Source organism: Amphiura filiformis, chromosome 15 (genome assembly GCF_039555335.1).
Source record: "Amphiura filiformis chromosome 15, Afil_fr2py, whole genome shotgun sequence".
NCBI lineage: Eukaryota > Metazoa > Echinodermata > Ophiuroidea > Amphilepidida > Amphiuridae > Amphiura > Amphiura filiformis.
The window spans coordinates 16,091,352-16,111,542 of NC_092642.1; the positions used below are offsets into that span (position 1 = coordinate 16,091,352).

At 35.5% G+C, this 20,191-nt stretch overlaps 1 protein-coding gene across 1 annotated transcript; it reads left to right on the plus strand.

The window, feature by feature from the left end:
* Positions 1-345: 345 nt before the first annotated feature.
* On the plus strand, positions 346-13,120 carry LOC140171304 (uncharacterized). The gene is made up of 3 exons (XM_072194539.1): positions 346-421; positions 578-651; positions 10,155-13,120. Exon 3 carries the CDS (start codon positions 10,528-10,530, stop codon positions 12,649-12,651), a length of 2,124 nt encoding a protein of 707 aa, XP_072050640.1. The 5' UTR covers positions 346-421; positions 578-651; positions 10,155-10,527; the 3' UTR covers positions 12,652-13,120.
* The last annotated feature ends 7,071 nt before the right edge of the window (positions 13,121-20,191 follow it).

The following is a 20,191-nucleotide window of genomic DNA, read 5'->3' on the forward strand; positions in this document are numbered from 1 at the left end:
CAGTGGATAGCAGTGTAAGTTTGGAGGTATATTAAAGATGCTATCTACAGTAGATAGCAGTGTGTGTGGTGTCAGATCTCCATTGCTATCTACAGTAGATTGCAGTATGTGTTTGATGACATGACCGATGCTACCTACAGTAGATAGCAGTGGGTGTTTGGTGAAACATCGATTATTTTGTTCACCTCCCTCTTACAGTAATATACCGTTGGTATGTGCCTATGTCAAAATTCAAAGGAATATGTTTTTTTAAAGCTAGATATACATGTTTACATACGAGTCTTTTTTAATTATCCAGAAGCTCAAATAATTATCCTCTTTGTGTTATTCTGATTTATAATTTCAGATGTTTTGCCACAGTGACTGTCAATCAATTCATTCAGAAGTGGAATCATTGAGGTATTTGGAAAACCTTGAAAAGGTAAGCTGTTCCTTTCTGTTTTATTTTGCATTCATCATTTATCTTAATGTAATGTCAGATGAACATTTGTTATGTAAGAGGACTTTAAAAACATCATATAAAAGCAAGACATAAAGTTAATTTTCTTTTCTCTTTTATTTTCCTCTATCATTGCAGATGTTATTTTGAACCAGTTTCAAGCGAACATACACTTTATCATGACATTGAGATCATTTCACAAATTGCTGAATGTACGTATTTTCCCTCTTCTTCACTGGCTTTATTATTCTAGATAATGTCATGTGATGGAGAAAAGTATTGAAATCATCCACATTTTAAAGGAAGGTGACCTGATATATTTTGAAAATCAAATTCTTTAAAACTTACGTATAACATAAAATGTCATCCCTTTCAAACACTCATGCAAAAAGAACATGTAAATGTTTTTTGTAAATGTGACTAATTCCCAATGGAATTACCGACATTTATACCGCGTGATATTGGTAGTCTACAGTGTTTTTATTAATTCCGTTTTTTAAAGTTGCAAATCTTTTAAAAACTAGATTGTCTCAGCAGCAGGGGACATTAGGCTGTCATGTGCATCTAGGTGTAGAGGCTTATCCTCTTATTCCCACTTGAGCATTCTCAAGTACACTTAAAGTGTTTTGGTCTCCTGGTCAAGTCAGTTTTAATTTAGGGGTTGTTGTTATGTTGTTATAGCAACAAGCTCAGTTTTTCTGTCCAGTCAGCTGTCACTTTAGTGGTGTGCAGCCATTCAGGTCTTCCGTCTTATTTTTTAATTCCTTTGTTATGTCCATAGTTCTCCTAGTGATGCACTTGCAATTGTTCCTTCGATCTTGATGGACCAAAAAATATTTTGGGCTCTTGGTAGTGAAAAAAAGATTACCAGTAGCTAGTGTGGTAGTAATCTATAAGTATATGCTTGATAACTATACATTACTGCATCAGTGGATGTTATTATTTCATTAATATTTAAGTGTATAGAAGCGCTAATCAGCATCCACAGAGCAGAACTGGTTTTGTCATTTTCATGTTGGAATTGGCCATCGGCTTCACATTGCTTACAAACAGGCAAGTAGTCAAAACATTTCTCTGTAAATGCTTTGTTCGAGATAATCAACCCTAGTTACAATCAATTAAGTATTTTATATCTGTTAGTGTTAGTCAGTTAAATGTAAGTCAGCAGAACTTATTAAAATTTTGGTGGTGGCTTTATCACTAAATCTTTTTATTTGCCTGTTTGCACTTTATATCACGAGTTGAATACGATAATAGATGAGGCAATAACAATTGTTTATATTATCAATTTTCTGCCATTATTAGCTCATGCATTACCAGTATGATAAGATGACATATTAAATCACATATTGAGTATCAATTAATGGATTACATGTTGCTCGAAAAGAAATGGTCAACGTGCAAATCAGACAAGAGTATTTGGACTTGTTCTATTAATGGGATGGGGATACATATTTATTTGTCAGCTGAATGTAAGCCTTATAAAGTTAAGATTTGTATCATGTTTGCATGCATACCTTATCTGCATGCAAGTCGGTTATTAGTAAATAAAATCTAGAAGTTGCGTATCTTGGATCAGGCTTACATACCAACCATTAATATCAACATAATAAGGTGCAAAGGTATCAAACAATGGGGGGAAAGCACATAGTTTTCTTCTCTTTGCTGTTTGTTTTTTGTGGTTATATTTCAGAAATATCTTCCGCTGATATTGCACTGAGGATTGCATCATATGTGGTTTGCAATATGTGAATAGACCCATAAGTTACTCAAGCTGACTAGTTGCATTCTCGGCCATGGCAGCAATACGTCGTTTAAATATGCACCTCGAAAATATTCAAGAAAGAAAAGAGGAAGATAACTGAGAATGATAATCCTGCAATAACAAATTTGGCAGAAAATAAATTGAGCAGACTTGAGATGTCAATTTACATGTTGTATACATCAGCATATTTCTTCAGCTCAACACGTATCAAGAGGAATAAAGTTTTGTTAGAATTAGCTTCTTACTCTTCCACAAGCAAGAAGAACAATCCAAGACGGAGTTGAAATTGTTATGACAGCAGCTGATGACGTTCATTTACTTTAGATGAACAATTTAAATTGGCATCGGATACCATTATTTTCTTCTTTCATAAAACTTTGCGAATATCCCGCTCTACGATATCAGTCGTTATTCTTCAGCAAAATACTGTTAACAATAAATAATGCTCATCCGGTGACTCGACTATAGACTTGTAATTCCCACGATTCTGAAATCTAACTTGAAATACAATAGAGACTATAAATGTACATGTGCATTGTATGTAAATTAGATACATTTCATATTGCATATTTTTTTACAGAACTGCTGAACTATTGCTTCAATGAAATACCGGTTAAATTTAAAAACAACAAGGTATATTTTTATACATCAATACTTCATCGACCTGATATGATGTCCTTAATGTGATGTCCTTTGCTATGTACAAATATAAAACCATTTTAGTCTTATGGGCTGTTGTTCAGCATGAAAACCAAATTTTATAATCTAAAAGACAGAAGTTACATGCCCTAAGGTGTGGAAAAGAATTGCAAAAAGACTAGGTCGATATTAATACAAGGGACACTTTGCATCATTTATGCATACAGCAAAAGTTGTATAATGATTATGATAGGTCCAACTTTTATTAAGTGATTAAAATTGTATGTAGGCCCTACTATGCATCATTTACGCATACACAATAAGTGGGATAATGACAGCATATAAATTATGGTATTTATCAATGATGTAAAAATATGTTCTATTGTAATAGGTTCAATTTTATTTTCACAGTAATTTAAAGATTAAATATGTAGGCCTATTGGATATTACTATTTATCAATTTTGCATTACTTATCAATAAAGAGGAACACAGTCATAAATATAGAAGTCTAGATTAGTGTTCCAGGATGATGGTGGCTTGCATACATGACATGCAAGATGTGAAACATCATAAGCTTGTCATTATAAATTATGATCAAAATTATGAATGGATGTAAAAGAGTAGCCTAAAACAGACAGACATCCAGTTAGTCTAAAACAAAACAAAAACAAAACAAAACAAAACAAAAATAGATGTAAAATTTAATTTCTAACTACAATAATGGTCCTTACATTATTTATACTTGGTAGAATGGGGAACATATTTAATATTCTGTGGGAAATTCAATATTTGAATTAAATTGCGGTTCAAGTAATTCAAACTTTTGTATTATTTGATGCTTTCGTTCATATGGAAAAAGAAAGTAACATTGTGTAAGGTAATTAAAAATAAGAAAACATATATATTTATTTGTATGTTTTTGTATGTATTTATGCCCTTTGCCCTTCTATGTATAAAGGACCCTTCAGAAATAAGCCTTTGGGCTTAAGGGCTATCCTGTGATATCTCCTTGCTGTGTTTTTTATGTGTATTATATGTCATTTATCTTAATGCATTTTATATCTATTTACCTTATATTGTTGTATGTGCAATATGGAGATACCGAATAAAATCAAAATCAAATCAATCAAGTTGAATAGAAGATCACAAACAGTATCAAGTTTTAAAGGGTAGTTGATTATTGAATATATTCATGGAACATTTCAATGATTGATTAATCTGTGGTACAGATAATATACATTTTTTTTTTCAATTCTTGAAAAAATTATTAGTAGATAACTATTCGATTTCTACTAGTTTATTTTTGCTGTACTATCATCTATAAAGGGGTTATTAAGAGCTTTAACATTAATTATTGTGAATGATTAAACGTATTCAGTGCAACACACTTAAGATTATTTATGAGACTTTTAGCTTTGGTATCTTATTTTATTCATCTGCAAGAACTTTAAAGTTAGCAGTGAGAAAATTATTCTCTGGGTTACCATTCATTGGTAGTGAATTACTTTATTTTATAAATGTCACTTTTAAAATTGGATCAGGTAGGCCCCTATTCATGATCTGTTATCATTAATGGGTCTTTGAAATGGGAGCTACAGTAATATTTTGTGTGGCTCAATTGTCAAATAGCGATTTGTTATCATTTCTTTCAAAATTTGCCACTTACAGCTATTTCTGGTTTTGTTCTCAAGATCAAATAAGATGAACATATCTCTAGATAAATACATTTCAAGGTTAGGATCAGTTAATTAAACTGAAATTTGATGCTTATGTCAATTTGCACATCATGTGAATTACTTCATACTATACACTATTCTTTGTATACAAAGAACATCATTGTCTATCCTTAAGTATGTATTTGATAGCTTACACTAAACATGCTTGGAAATTGCAGCAAGCAATATTATATGTAAAGCGTTATCTAGCACAATTAATGGTGCTATCTAATCATGCTAATTGTATACTATATAAGTACATATGTACATTTCATACATTATATAATTATAGAGAGTGTATATATAGAGAGAACAACTAAATATATTTCTATTTCATTATTTAACACCAAACAAACAAATAAAAATCTGGTTGCTATGGCTTGTGCAGAAAATAAATTGAGCAGACTTGAAATTTGATGCTTATGTCAATTTGCACATCATGTGAATATTATCATGTGAGTTACTTCATACTGTACACTATTCTGTCCATCCTTAAGTATGTATTTGATAACTTACACTAAACATGCTTGGAAATTGCAGCAAGCAATATTGTATGTGTAAAGCGATATCTGGCACAATTAATGGTGCTATCTAATCATGCTAATTGTATAATTTATATATGTTCATATTATGTACATTTCATATAATTATAGAGAGTATATATAGAGAAAGAGAACAACTACATAATTTCTATTCATTATTTTAACACCAAACAAACAATAAAAATCTGGTTGCTATGGCTTGTGCACAACTATTATTATAGGTTTAAGGTTAGTTGCCTGAGCTTGACAACTTATTAAAGTATTATTTATACAATTGCAGTCTTCTTTCCTAAAAGTTTGTCATGTTTATAGCATATTCATTTTTTTTGTTGGGCTTGGTGCATTTAATACAACTATCATTATACCTATACACCTGTATGCTATTATAATAGATCCCTGTTTAGTTGTTTCATAGAATATATGGTTTAAATTTACAAAATAAATTGCCCCTTGTGATTTAATAATATTTGTTTTTAACTTATTGGGTGTATGGGGTGATGCAATATTTTCCTATGTTTTCGGTACAGGCTGTACATAAATCTTTGGTGTATATATTATAGTTTCCTCATTGATCATCAATAGAGATTTTGTAAGAAAACCACTACATGTGTAAATAAGAATTTTCAGCAGCTGATTACTTGCTGACATCAAGATGATGGCGATGTGGCTGCCCCATTTAGATATGACAGCTTTCATTGGTCCTTAGAGGGGTTGGATTGGTTCAGGACTCATCTGGAGCATCCTGAGGCTTTTTGCTTTTCCACCTTTGTACATTGTTTTGAGGGAGGGAGGGGGGGTTTAATCAAGTTTCTCCATTGAGAAACTTGGTTGGCATATTTATTCTTTTGGAGATTTCTAATTATTTAATTGCGGTTAAAAATGCTGTTTTCCAATCCAATCCTCTGTTTGATCCAAAGATGTATCTGTTTAAGATATGCTTAAGATTTGCTTAAGATGAAATTTGGTTAAATGTGATTCAGAAGTCAACTTTTGTTTGTCCAGCCTGTATGGTTGGCTTGTACACATTTTTCCAATAATTTGTGTATTTATTGATTTATATGAAGATGATAAATAATTCCAAATGCTTGCTGCAATTAATCATCTCAATGTATATAATTTGTTTAATTGATATGAAATCTGTTATTATCTCAATATAGTCTTAATTTCTATGAGATTGTGAAATTATTATAAATAAGCTTATGTGTATTAAATGGTCCTCATGATCGTGGGGCAATGCGGAGTCTATTCTTTGCGTTGTTGTGCTTTCCTGCTGTCTCGAGACAATTCCGTTTTTAAAGTTGCAAATCTTTTAAAAACTAGATTGTCTCAGCAGCAGGGACATAAACTGTCATGTGCATCTAGGTGTAGAGGCTTATCCTCTTATTCCCACTTGAGCATTCTCAAGTACACTTAAAGTGTTTTGGTCTCCTGGTCAAGTCAGTTTTAATTTAGGGGTTGTTGTTATGTTGTTATAGCAACAAGCTCAGTTTTTCTGTCCAGTCAGCTGTCACTTTAGTGGTGTGCAGCCATTCAGGTCTTCCGTCTTATTTTTAATTCCTTTGTTATGTCCATAGTTCTCCTAGTGATGCACTTGCAATTGTTCCTTCGATCTTGATGGACCAAAAAATCCCACCCACCCTCCCAAAAGCTGGAAGGGTGATTCAGTAACTAAATATGGTTAAAGATACTCCAATAAAATGGTATGTCCAAATATGCTGCTTAAAAATAGAGGCTTTGTATGGAATTTCTTGAAATCTTGAAGAATATCATTAGTAGATTGTCTCCACTTTCTACTGCGTTTTATAGAAGGGGAATGAATGCTTTGTATGGAGTTTCTTCAAAACCTGAAGAATCTCGTCTGTAGATTGTCTCCACTTTCTACTGCGTTTTATGGTGTTTGAATGTGTTACGGAGTTTCTTCGAAACCTGAAGAATCTCGTCTGTAGATTGTCTCCACTTTCTACTGCGTTTTATGGTGTTTGAATGTGTTATGGAGTTTCTTCAAAACCTGAAGAATCTCGTCGGTAGATTGTCTCCACTTTCTACTGCGTTTTATGGTGCTTGGATGTGTTAAGGATTTTCTTCAAAACCTGAAGAATCTCGTCTGTAGATTGTCTCCACTTTCTACTGCGTTTTATGGTGTTTGAATGTGTTACGGAGTTTCTTCGAAACCTGAAGAATCTCGTCTGTAGATTGTCTCCACTTTCTACTGCGTTTAATGGTGCCTGGATGTGTTAAGGATTTTCTTCAAAACCTGAAGAATCTCGTCTGTAGATTGTCTCCACTTTCTACTGCGTTTTATGGTGTTTGAATGTGTTACGGAGTTTCTTCGAAACCTGAAGAATCTCGTCTGTAGATTGTCTCCACTTTCTACTGCGTTTAATGGTGCCTGGATGTGTTAAGGATTTTCTTCAAAACCTGAAGAATCTCGTCTGTAGATTGTCTCCACTTTCTACTGCGTTTTATGGTGTTTGAATGTGTTACGGAGTTTCTTCGAAACCTGAAGAATCTCGTCTGTAGATTGTCTCCACTTTCTACTGCGTTTTATGGTGTTTGAATGTGTTATGGAGTTTCTTCAAAACCTGAAGAATCTCGTCGGTAGATTGTCTCCACTTTCTACTGCGTTTTATGGTGCTTGGATGTGTTAAGGATTTTCTTCAAAACCTGAAGAATCTCGTCTGTAGATTGTCTCCACTTTCTACTGCGTTTTATGGTGTTTGAATGTGTTACGGAGTTTCTTCGAAACCTGAAGAATCTCGTCAGTAGATTGTCTCCACTTTCTACTGCGTTTAATGGTGCCTGGATGTGTTAAGGATTTTCTTCAAAACCTGAAGAATCTCGTCTGTAGATTGTCTCCACTTTCTACTGCGTTTTATGGTGTTTGAATGTGTTACGGAGTTTCTTCGAAACCTGAAGAATCTCGTCGGTAGATTGTCTCCACTTTCTACTGCGTTTTATGGTGTTTGAATGTGTTACGGAGTTTCTTCGAAACCTGAAGAATCTCGTCAGTAGATTGTCTCCACTTTCTACTGCGTTTAATGGTGCCTGGATGTGTTAAGGATTTTCTTCAAAACCTGAAGAATCTCGTCTGTAGATTGTCTCCACTTTCTACTGCGTTTTATGGTGTTTGAATGTGTTACGGAGTTTCTTCGAAACCTGAAGAATCTCGTCGGTAGATTGTCTCCACTTTCTACTGCGTTTTATGGTGTTTGAATGTGTTACGGAGTTTCTTCGAAACCTGAAGAATCTCGTCAGTAGATTGTCTCCACTTTCTACTGCGTTTTATAGTGGGCTATTGGTTGCCTTCATGCTTTCCTCCCTTTCTGCTGCGTTTTTATACCAGGGTTATAAATGCTTTGTTGCTTATTTGGAGTATCTTTATTTACTTGGTTGTCAATACCAGTGGATTATATATCAGTAAATGGTTTAAGCATTGATGCCGTATCTTGCTGAATACAAAATGTTCGTTTGCTAGTGTTGGCATTGTTTATTCTTTTGGAGATTTCTAATTATTTAATTGCGGTTAAAAATGCTGTTTTCCAATCCAATCCTCTGTTTGATCCAAAGATGTATCTGTTTAAGATATGCTTAAGATTTGCTTAAGATGAAATTTGGTTAAATGTGATTCAGAAGTCAACTTTTGTTTGTCCAGCCTGTATGGTTGGCTTGTACACATTTTTCCAATAATTTGTGTATTTATTGATTTATATGAAGATGATAAATAATTCCAAATGCTTGCTGCAATTAATCATCTCAATGTATATAATTTGTTTAATTGATATGAAATCTGTTATTATCTCAATATAGTCTTAATTTCTATGAGATTGTGAAATTATTATAAATAAGCTTATGTGTATTAAATGGTCCTCATGATCGTGGGGGCAATGCGGAGTCTATTCTTTGCGTTGTTGTGCTTTCCTGCTGTCTCGAGACAATGATAATCATCATGATCTTGTAATATATTGATTTCAAGTGAAAGGCCCTATTTTCTCATGAACATATTGAAATTAGAAATTAGAATTAGAAACTCATTGTATTTCCGAAGATATCATCAAAAAACTGCCGAATTAGTCTCAAATATGGTATACCATATTTGAGACTAATTCGGCAGTTTTTTGATGATATCTTCAGGAAATATACCGATTTGGAACGCCAAATTTCAATATGCTTATGAGAAAAATATGAGCTTTCATCTGAAACCAAAATCAGCATTTTGATGAGGTAAAGTGGGGGATGAGATTTTCAATCAGGTTATCTATTGTTGAAAGTGGTCAGTGCCTGTCCATGATAAAAATGGCAACGAAATAACGTACATCCATTTATTATGCTACACCTGTTCAACCAAAAATGCCAGAGATACTATCTTCGTTTAAAATTATAGCACAAATCACTTTATATAAAACAAACATTTATCAAACCAGGGGTCCATTTCACTAAACTTTTAACCCTTCGTAACTCAAGTAACCGTTCGTATACCCAATACTAGACATAACTTTACGAAAGGTCCCTGTAGTAAACCCTATTACATGTACTTACGAAGGGTACCGTTCGTAAGTAAGTTTAGTGAAATGGAACTTACGACTAATTGTCGTAAAATTAAAAACAGGGACAATATGACACAGCATCCAATGGGGGAATAACACAAGACATATAACCAAAGTTAAAAACCCGACGTTTCGAAAAGACAAAACTTTTCTTTCTCAAGGGATAAAATAAGAGACCTGCTCTCAATATAGTGGAGACCAGCTCTACTTTGTTTATATGTCTTGTGTTATTCCATCATTGGATGTTGTGTCATATTTCCTGTTTTTAATTTTATCCATTGCTAGTGTGACACTGTTGTATCCTTTTGGATCCATCCTTTGGTTCCCTGCTGGTCAGTTGGAACAGATTTTTCCTGTTTTTATAATTGTCGTAAGTTACGAACGATTTCTAGACTTACGAAGCTTCGTAAAGTTTAGTGAAATGGATCCCAGTTGCTATAAAAAAATAGTGTGTGATAATAATGATGTATGCAAAGGAGAAATAACACATTTTCCATTCATATTTTCAGGAATTCAAAAATGAATTGAAAAGCAAGTACACCATGTACACGGCAGAAGTAAGACAACATCGTACGCTTGAAGAGGTGGCCAGATGAACCTGAAGAACACGCTGACTGCTTTCATAGCTTTTCATCGTGACATTTCTGAAAAAAATTTCGACTTCGACACAGTTTTACTTCGATTTTACATCTGTATATGGGAAACTTTAGTAGTTCTTACAAGTTTCATTTTGTATTACCATGTTATCGTATATGATTTCAGTTGGAACTGACCATGCTGACAGACACTTTTTAAATTCTATCAACCACGAAATTATATACCTAAAACTACAACATATTAGGATGGTTTAATTCTGACGTGTTTTATTTACAACGGCACATCATGATTGAATTACAATTATACGAACCGCACACAGACCACAGTGACACTTACCAAGATTTGACACAATGTGGTATTTGTTTATCGCTGATTAAAGAACCCAAGGCCCTTCCTTGCCTACATTCGTTTTGTCTTAAATGTCTGTCCAAAGATGCTGAAGACAGGAGAGGTACAGTTGTGTGTCCAATGTGTCGTCAGGATTTCCTCATTCCACCAGAGGGAATCAAAGGATTTATTACCAACTTTGTCATCAATACACTTAAAGATCGTCAGGAGGTTTTATCGAGGTTACAGACCAAAGATGCACGGATTCCATGCTCTTGTTGCGGGGCAACAGACAACAAAGCTGGGGCCTACTGCACAGATTGTGGCGGGTTTATTTGTGAAAAATGTGTCGACTTCCACAATACGGATTTATCTGTAAACAATCATAAAACCGTTCCATTTGTAGATCTTCAGTCAGGAAAGGTTGATATAAAGAGCGTTATGAGACAAGAATACTGCAAAAAGCATAAGGGTCAGATTCTAGAGTTTTACTGCAAAACATGTGATGTATTTCTATGTGTCGGATGCACTGCTGACGATCATTCGGGACATACTCTGGTCAACCTAGAAAGAGCCACCGATGAGCAAAGATCAGAAATCAAAAAATTAACGATAGATTGTGGGCAAGTTAGCCAACAAGTTGCAAAGACTTTGAAGAGTGTTGAACAAGTTCGAAATAATCTACAGAAAAGTGAACAGAAAGCCAAAGCAGATCTACATCAAGCGGCGGAAGAATTACGAACGAAAGTGTTAGCTGAGATACAGCAGAGAGAAATAGAGATGGAGGCACAAATTACTCAAGCTGCAGCAGAGAACATCAAGCAGATTGACACACAGAAGGACAGACTTCAGTTACAGCAAATACGTTTACAGACTCCTTTACAGATGGTATCAGAGATGACACAAAGTGGGTCAGATAATGACTTTGCTCTCATCTTCTCTTCTTTGAAAAGCAACATGAGTCACTTAAGAGATTTGAAAACACAAGATGCTGATGAAAGTTTTGGAGAGATTGATTTCATAAGAAGTGAAAGCTTGTTATCTTCCGTTCCGAATCTGGGATCATTGTCAGTTGGAAGCAAACGGAAGGGAACGACAATTACTCATGTCAGCGAGATACCAGCAACGTCAGCATCTGGAAGTCGTACCGACACTACCTCTTCAGTTTCATCATCAACTCGGATCGTGAGTCCAGGCTCATTCGCAACAGCGTCTGGGATTAGTGGTCCCATACAACGTACTCTTGGTAGTGCGAGTAGAACAAGGAATATTGAAACATGGAAGCTGATCAAACAGGTTAATAGTTCTGGGAAATTATCATGCAGTCGTCATGCTGCATTTATGTCAGGGGGAGATTTCCTTATAACTGATTTTTCCCAACCATCTATCTTGCAAGTGTTCAATCAATCTGGTCATTTCAAACGCAAGCTAGATATCGGACATGGATTGAAGACTGGACAGATATCTTACCCTTGGAATGTAGTAGTCAGTCCAGATGGACGAATATTCACTACCCAAGAGACATCTTTTGTGAATGTTTATGACCCAAATGGTAACTTTAAGTATCACTTCCCTACCAGGTCTCCCAGCAATGTATTATCCAAAACACGGGATGCACAACTCATGGGTCTGGCAATAGATAACCAGGGATGCGTATTAGTAGGAGAATGGACACAAAAGTATATCAGCAAGCATTCCGTGGATGGATCGCATATCAGTAGCATTAAGGTCCCGATATCTCCGCTGTATATTGCAGTCACGTCAGACGATCGTGTCATTGTCTCAAGTGGAGGAGGCGGTACACATATTCTTGACACCAATGGCAGCATCCTCCATACACTCAACTCTCCTCCATGTGTGTCTGACTGGTGTCCTTATGGTATTTGTTTTACACCAGATGATGAAATCTACTTGGCAAATTATAGTGTCAGTGATGGAAACATTTACCGATATTCGTGGTCAGGTCAATATCTTGGACGCATCATAAAGGAAGTGGATTGTCCTGCTGGTATTACTCGTACTAATGACAACACATTGGTTGTTGTTGAGGATGACAGTGTGAAGATGTTCTCTAGACAATGATCCTGTTCATAATAATGTTATGAACAGGTTATAAACACGTTTTAGTTTTGGTAAAACATTTTAATAACATTTAAACGTCGGGTTATAATTATATAAAGGTCATGAAAACACTTTAAAAACGTTTCATATGAAAAAAAAACCCACAAAAACATTTCAAAAATGTCAAAATGTTACTGCAAAATACGTTTTGACAAACATTTTTGCTGAATATTTTGTCAACAGTTAATAACATTATGTTAAAATATTTTGCATAAAGTTTGTATAAATGTTTTCTAAATGTGTTTTATACCATTTATATAACCCAACATTTAAACATTTTCTGTAAAACGTTTTGTGTTTGCTGGGAGTACGGTGTTTATGGAGTCACGGTGCATATAATAATTTGTTTATATACATAATAGTAGAAGACCAGCCTGTAGAGTTCGTGATTAACTCATAGAACAAAGATTTGAAAGTTAATTTGGGATATTTGATTGATTCTGAATCAATTTAGCTTGGGCTCACCTCCTGAAACTTCCGGGCATTCCGGGGAGGGGTCAATCAAGGTTACATGGGGGCCACATTTTCAGAATGCTCCAATTATGTCAAGTAATATATCAAATTACTCGTGTGGTCACGAGGACTCCAAAAATGTATAGTTTGTTATGTGTCAGACCTTTCAAGAGGGCGATATGACGAAAAATTTGACCCCCATGTAACCTTGATTTACCCCTCCCCGGAATGCCCGGAAGTTTCAGGAGGTGAGCCCAAGCTAAATTGATTCAGAATTAATCAAAGATCCCAAAATAAGTTTCAAATCTTTGTTCTATGAGTTAGTCACGAACTCTACAGGCTGGTCTTCTACTATAAGGACGTATCATGAATGCGAAGTATTATGTTAATGCTGCACTTACCATGCTCACTGGTAGTGGCAATATGCATGACATTTTGTTTGAATTATAGTAAAAGATGTCTCCGGCAATTACAACAGTATGCCTTATATGTTAGAAAAATTATTATTAAGCACAGTTCGTATGGTTTTATTTAAAACAAACTCATATGGACCATATAAACACGAATAAAAATAGCCGGCTCTCAACACGCGATATTCAAAATCCCCGCGCTGAAATTGTCTAGTGCAATCGGACGTCATGGTTATTTGTGCTCAATTGTTGTCAGCCTTCATATATTACTGGGACGTCATTGCACTGGACAATTCGGCGCCCGGGAATTTTGAATATCGCGTGTTGAGAGACGGCTGTATTCATTCATTTTTATGGTCAATAATATGAGTTCGTTTCAAATAAACCACGTGATTCGTGCTTGATAATAAATTTTCTAACATATAAGGCATAATGTTGTGATTGCTGGAGATATCTTTTAACATTACATTTCTTAAGGTTACGTAATGTTTTGACAAAATCTGTCCTCACATTTGATGTAGGTAGCCACATTCAAAATGATTTTTCGTTTTGAAAAATAAAGATCGTTTGGAGGAAAATTCACAGTGCATCTTAAAGGTAAATGTCTAAGGCTTGTTATTTTAGTAATCGTTTATTCGGAGACAAAGGAAAACCTTTGTTGGCAGTGTTTGTCTGACTGTTACTCTACATTTAAGCACCATGTCGGTTTTTTTTAATTCACTCGGGAATTCACTTCATTTTGGAAAGCTTAGGCTATAGATTTCGTTTAAATTTTGGATACGCGTTGCTAACGCACCGGGGGTTTCGAAAAGTTTTGTATGGAGATGGATCTGCCCCGCATAGTTCCGGGTGTTAACCTTTTCTGTACCTACTTTTGCTGTTTTTAGAACCCATCAGTACACCAATTTTTCAAAAAAGCACCCAAATTTGCCATAATTTGGAACATTTAAGGGTACCTTTGCACAAACGCGCCGAACAAACCATTGATCCCGGGATTGATCCCCACTGAAAAATCACCCATCGTTTTCCATATTTTCGCTGAAAATGCACCCCAATTCTCGCTATTCGCAATAAGGGCGCCGCCAGCGGTTTGCGATGATCGTGATGTATCATGGGATGTAATCGTGATGTATCATGGGAAAAGGTCGACATCCAAGTCCGCGCAATACGAATATTACCATGCTCTTACATAGGAACACGTGACAATATTTTTTTAGTTTGTCAAAATAAAGGTGTTACACGCGAATCGATACTCAATAATGGTTTTTAAATAAGCGAAGTTGAATTAAAACCAAATTGTCAATGGGGAGAAATTTTTTGGCCAGGCGTATAAATGGGTTTTTTTACCCTTGTGTATAATATGGGTTAGGCCGTTCACCCACTTGGAGTTATGCACATCAGTGATTTCAGATATGCGTTCACCCATGTTAAAACAGGTGCATGGTTATAATGCAAGCATAATGGTTTTGTTAAAGGTTTTTGTTGTTGCTATGATACAACCAATCACTTGGCATAATGTAGCTGGTCAAATGCAAATGGGTTTTTGACTCACATCATGTTTTACCATCGAGAGATCAACGTCTACTAATTAAATATGCGCAGATTATGGTATTGTCTGGTGTAGAGGCAGTTTTCTTTGGTGTGAGATACTTAAGAAATCCCATAGAGGATATTCGTTATAAATAAACCAAATGATCTCTCGGTTGGTATAGAACATTACCACCACAAAATGTTGTTGTCTCCCATGTTTGTTTTTTTGAGTTCAATGACAATACTTAATAATGTGATTTGAAATGTGCACAATTAATTTTTTCTCTATCGATTTGCGTGTAATACCGTTATATTGACAAACTAAAAAATATTGTCACATGTTCCTATGTAATAGCATGGTAATATTCGTATTGCGCGGACTTGGATGTCGACCTTTTCCCATGATACATCACGATTACATCGCAAACCGCTGGCGGCGCCCTTATTGCGAATAGCGAGAATTAACTGATCGAGATGATCAATTTCATGTTTGTTCCGACTTCATCATGTTCATCATGTTAATGATGTGTTTTTATTTTAATTTGAAAATTGTATACATTTCTGTATTTTAATTTTGTATCTAACTTTGTATATTTTATATAAATTGCATGTTGAAAATAATTAACGATAGGAATTTTTGTTTTTACTATCCACTACCGTATGATAGACGATATCGATAGGCAGGTCCAAATATATTTTGAGTAGCCGGTATCCACTAGGTCATACATTTTTGGAAAATTTGGGGCCCCTCTTACGAAGAAAATGATAGCCCCTGAAGAAATATCCCAGCAAACACAAAAACGTTTTAAAAACGTTTTGAATAAGTTATATTTTGGCTTTTGGTTTAGATAAAAATGTTTTAATAACATTAAAATGTCGGGTTATATAAAGGTCATGATAACGTTTTAAAATGTTTTGTATGAAAACACACTACAACGATATTTTGAAATGTTTTCAAAAAATGTTATTGTAAACTATTTTTGCAAACATTTTTGCCAAATATTGTGTCAATACTTAAATAACATTATGTTGAAATATTTGAACCCAGCAAACACAGAAATGTTCTTAAAATGTTTTTTCAAAACCTTTTAATAACATTTAAATGTCGGGTTATATAAAGGTCATGAAAACGTTTTTAAACATTTTTCGCAAAATATTTTTTCAACCCCAAAATAACATTCTGTTTCAGAAAGTTTTGTATCAAGTTTTCAAGAATGTTTTTGGAATGTTATTAAAACGTTTTTATACCATTTATATAACCCGACATTTAAACGTTTTCTGTAAAACATTTTTGTTTGCTGAGCAGTAGATTATCAAAAAATGTTTTTTAAAGTTATGAAAACGTTTTATACTCTTAATATACCCTTTATATAACCCGACATTTAAACGTTTTCTCACAACCTTTTATAACCTTTTGCGAATGATGTCGAAAACGTTTTATGTTTGCTGGGATGCTATCTACTGCTGATTACAATCTGTCCCCAAGAGTGTTCTGTTATAAAAGGGCTTAAAAACACACTATCGCAAATTGTCATAAACTTTAAAAATGAAACACTCGCTCGTTATCCTGGAAGCACACAGTCATTAATTAATTGCATGAATCCAAACTTGCACCATAAAACCAACCAAAACCATACATGGTCCTGTGTAAAGTATTCTTACACTTGGAAAAATAATCACAATTTCAAAACTGAACTAGAGCGGTTCTCGGGTTGCGCGGTTTTCGGCATACGCGGTTGGTGTGTAAGGTTGTTGGGTGATGGTATGGTAGTGGTTGTGTTTAGATGTGAGTTTCTTTTCAGAACCCTGTATGGGCGAAGCCTGGATGGTGGATGGGGAGTGTGGGGTGATTAAAGAAGGAAATAATATGGAAATGTAATAGGCCGCACAGCTGTGTAATGTTTATGTTTTACAAGATGCCCAGAGCACGGGTTGGGATATGGGATATCCCCTTGTGGTGTCGAGTTCACAACAGGTGTTGGTATTGCTTTACCAAAACAACCCGAGCCGTGTGTTGGAAGTTTTTGTATGTATAGACAGTTTCCTAGCAATGTTGACTGTACCCACCAAGTTTCATGCCCATACGACAGATTTTAGTCATTTGACCTCAGATGACCCCTAAGTGACCTTGGATTACCCCCAAAATGACCTTCCAAACATTTGACTCTTAATGTTGACTGTACTCACCAAATTTCATGCTGTTATGTCAGTTTTTAGTAATTTGACATCAGATGACCCTGGGTGACCTCGGATGACACCGAAATGACCTTCCAATAATTTGACTCTAAATGTTGACTATACCCACCAAGTTTCGTGCCCATATATAGTTTTAGTAATTTGACCTCAGATGCCCCTGGGTGACCTCGGATGACCCCGAAATGACCTTCCAAAAATGTTACTCTTAAGTGTTGACTATACCCACCAAGTTTCGTGCCCATATGACAGTTTTTAGTCATTTGACCTCAGATGAACCCTGGGTGACCTTGGATGACCCTGAAATCTATTCAGCTCTGTAAGAACATCAACTACAAATACAACTGACCAAGTTTAGGCGATACACCATGTTGTTAAAACCCCTGTAGACCCTATAAGGAACAAACCAAAAGATCGATGACGTCCTATAAACGTAACTAGTTTCATTTCTCAGCCGACCCCTCCCTCCCTGCCAGAAACGTAATAATGAAATGTTGAAAATTTTGACATAATAATAATAATGACACATTCTTCAGACCGATGGTTTTGTACAAACGTAATCGAGTATTTTTACCCCCTCACCCCTAAACGAAACTCGTTTATAGGACGTCATTGATCTTTGTGGCGTTAAAATACCCAAACAATTAAGTTTCTGACGATACAGTTCTTTCAGGGACACCCTGTATATAGCATGTTTGTACTACAGTATCGATTTTATTGAAGGTCACTGGTAAACAAACACTTGATAGTCTGTGCCTCGGGCAGACTGTATGTAGCTATCACGATGTTTATTTGGATCGCCCGACACAAATTGGCTGTGTAGGAGACTAGGTCTGTGCAAACAAATTAACGACTGTATAGCGAACGCTAGTGTTTCCAAAAGCAGCACAAAAGCAAACAAAAAATACACCCATTGCCCGCTATTTACCGCACGAAATGAACGACTCTAATCATGTACCGCACGAAATGAACGACTCTAATCAGCTGCGGCAATTCCCCAATGGTGGATAGGCCTATACTATACACGTATTCTTATTCGTGCATTTGACGGACTTGGGTGTTTTTGTTTTTGTTAAATATCTCCTCTCCTGAACACATATTATTATAGAAAATCTATCTACTTCTTCATTCGATTACATACTATATACCCTGCAACTTTCAATCTACACAGTGGCTAGATAAACCCTTAAACGTGCGAACAAATATTGCAAAACAAAATTAAAGTATGGCTCTCCGCCTATGGCTCCGCCCATACAATAATATTGGTGTAAATTTGTTTGTTCTCTAATCCTGCACATTATGACACCACATTGATTCCAATGTGACCTCAAGAATGCTATCTACTGCTGATAGCAAAATGTCGTATTAAAACATGTTATCTACTGCTGATGGCAAAATGTCGTATTAAAACATGCTATCTACTGCTGATGGCAAGATGTCGTATTAAAACATGCTATCTACTGCTGATGGCAAAATGTCGTATTGAAACATGCTATCTACTGCTGATAGCAAAATGTCGTATTAAAACATGCTATCTACTGCTGATAGCAAAATGTCGTATTAAAACATGCTATCTACTGCTGATGGCAAGATGTCGTATTAAAACATGCTATCTACTGCTGATAGCAAGATGTCGTATTAAAACATCTACACTGTCCACAAGAGTGATCTACTATCAAAAGCGCAATATGAAATGTGATCTGATCAAGCAAACTCAGTCAGAAGTCGGAACTATCAATATATTTATATATATATATATATGTGCTATATATACGAATGGAAATACCCATCCGATCGTCTACCCAGGGTAAGGTTACCCAGGGTAACCTTACCCTGGGTAGACTCTATATTACTTTTTAAAAATCTGGATATATATATATCCGTGTGCTGTTACTAACCATGCTAACACATACAGGGTATGACGTATAACTTCTTGCCAACGTGTAATGTCTATGACAATTATACGGCTATGAACAGTATACATCTTTTGCAGTGTCAACCCAGGGTGACCGTTGAAGACATATTGTCAACTTCAGGTAGTTAGTTTAGTGTGCTGGTCAACCTGGGGTAGTCACGATGTACACTTTAATACACATATATTATTTATGTGAACTTGAAAGATGAACATAGTTGAAATGCTACATTGGGAAATTTCGATATGTGCAATTTAGGCGCTCAATATTATTGTCAAAAATGTTACAGGTATTAATACTCATCTTTCTATTACGTGGTACTGGTATATATATAGTTTATTCTTCCTTTATCTTTTTAGTTTCTTTATCTTTTTAACATTCCAAACCCCGGCCAAACCCCATCTCGTCTCACTCTTCATTTTGAACTTATGTACATTTTGTACATATTAAATTGTAAATACCAACTTGGATTACCGGAACATGTACCACGGCCATGTCCACGCTACGGACGTTCCGTGCTGTGTAAACACTGGGAACGCTGCATAATGTCATACCACTGTGTGGTCATACTCATGAACTGGCCATGCTGTTCGGGGGTTCCCACACAAATACCACCAAACATTAATGCTTTGACCCGGTGCTGCATTGCAACCAACGGGCGTGTCACGCTGCATGCATTAATGATGATATTGTACTTGTATGTTCTTTTAATACTCAGACCCCAGTCCCATCATTTGCATACCGGTATTACTTGGAGGCCAATTGATGTTCTAATTGACATGTTCGTTATTTTATGTGCAAATTTGAAAGAAGATGTAGGCCTGCGCACACTGTACATATGTCCTTATTTAACGGGAATTTAATGTATAAGAACAGCTCTAGGATGTCCATACATCGTAACTCTATATCAAAGTCCCTATCACATTGTCTACCCAGGGTAAGGTTACCCTGGGTAACCTTACCCTGGGTAGATGATCGGATGGGTATTTCCATTCGTGCATA

Bases quoted from the DNA above. Each gene is read 5' to 3' on its own strand.
- LOC140171304 (XM_072194539.1), top strand. From the start codon at position 10,528: ATGATTGAATTACAATTATACGAACCGCACACAGACCACAGTGACACT.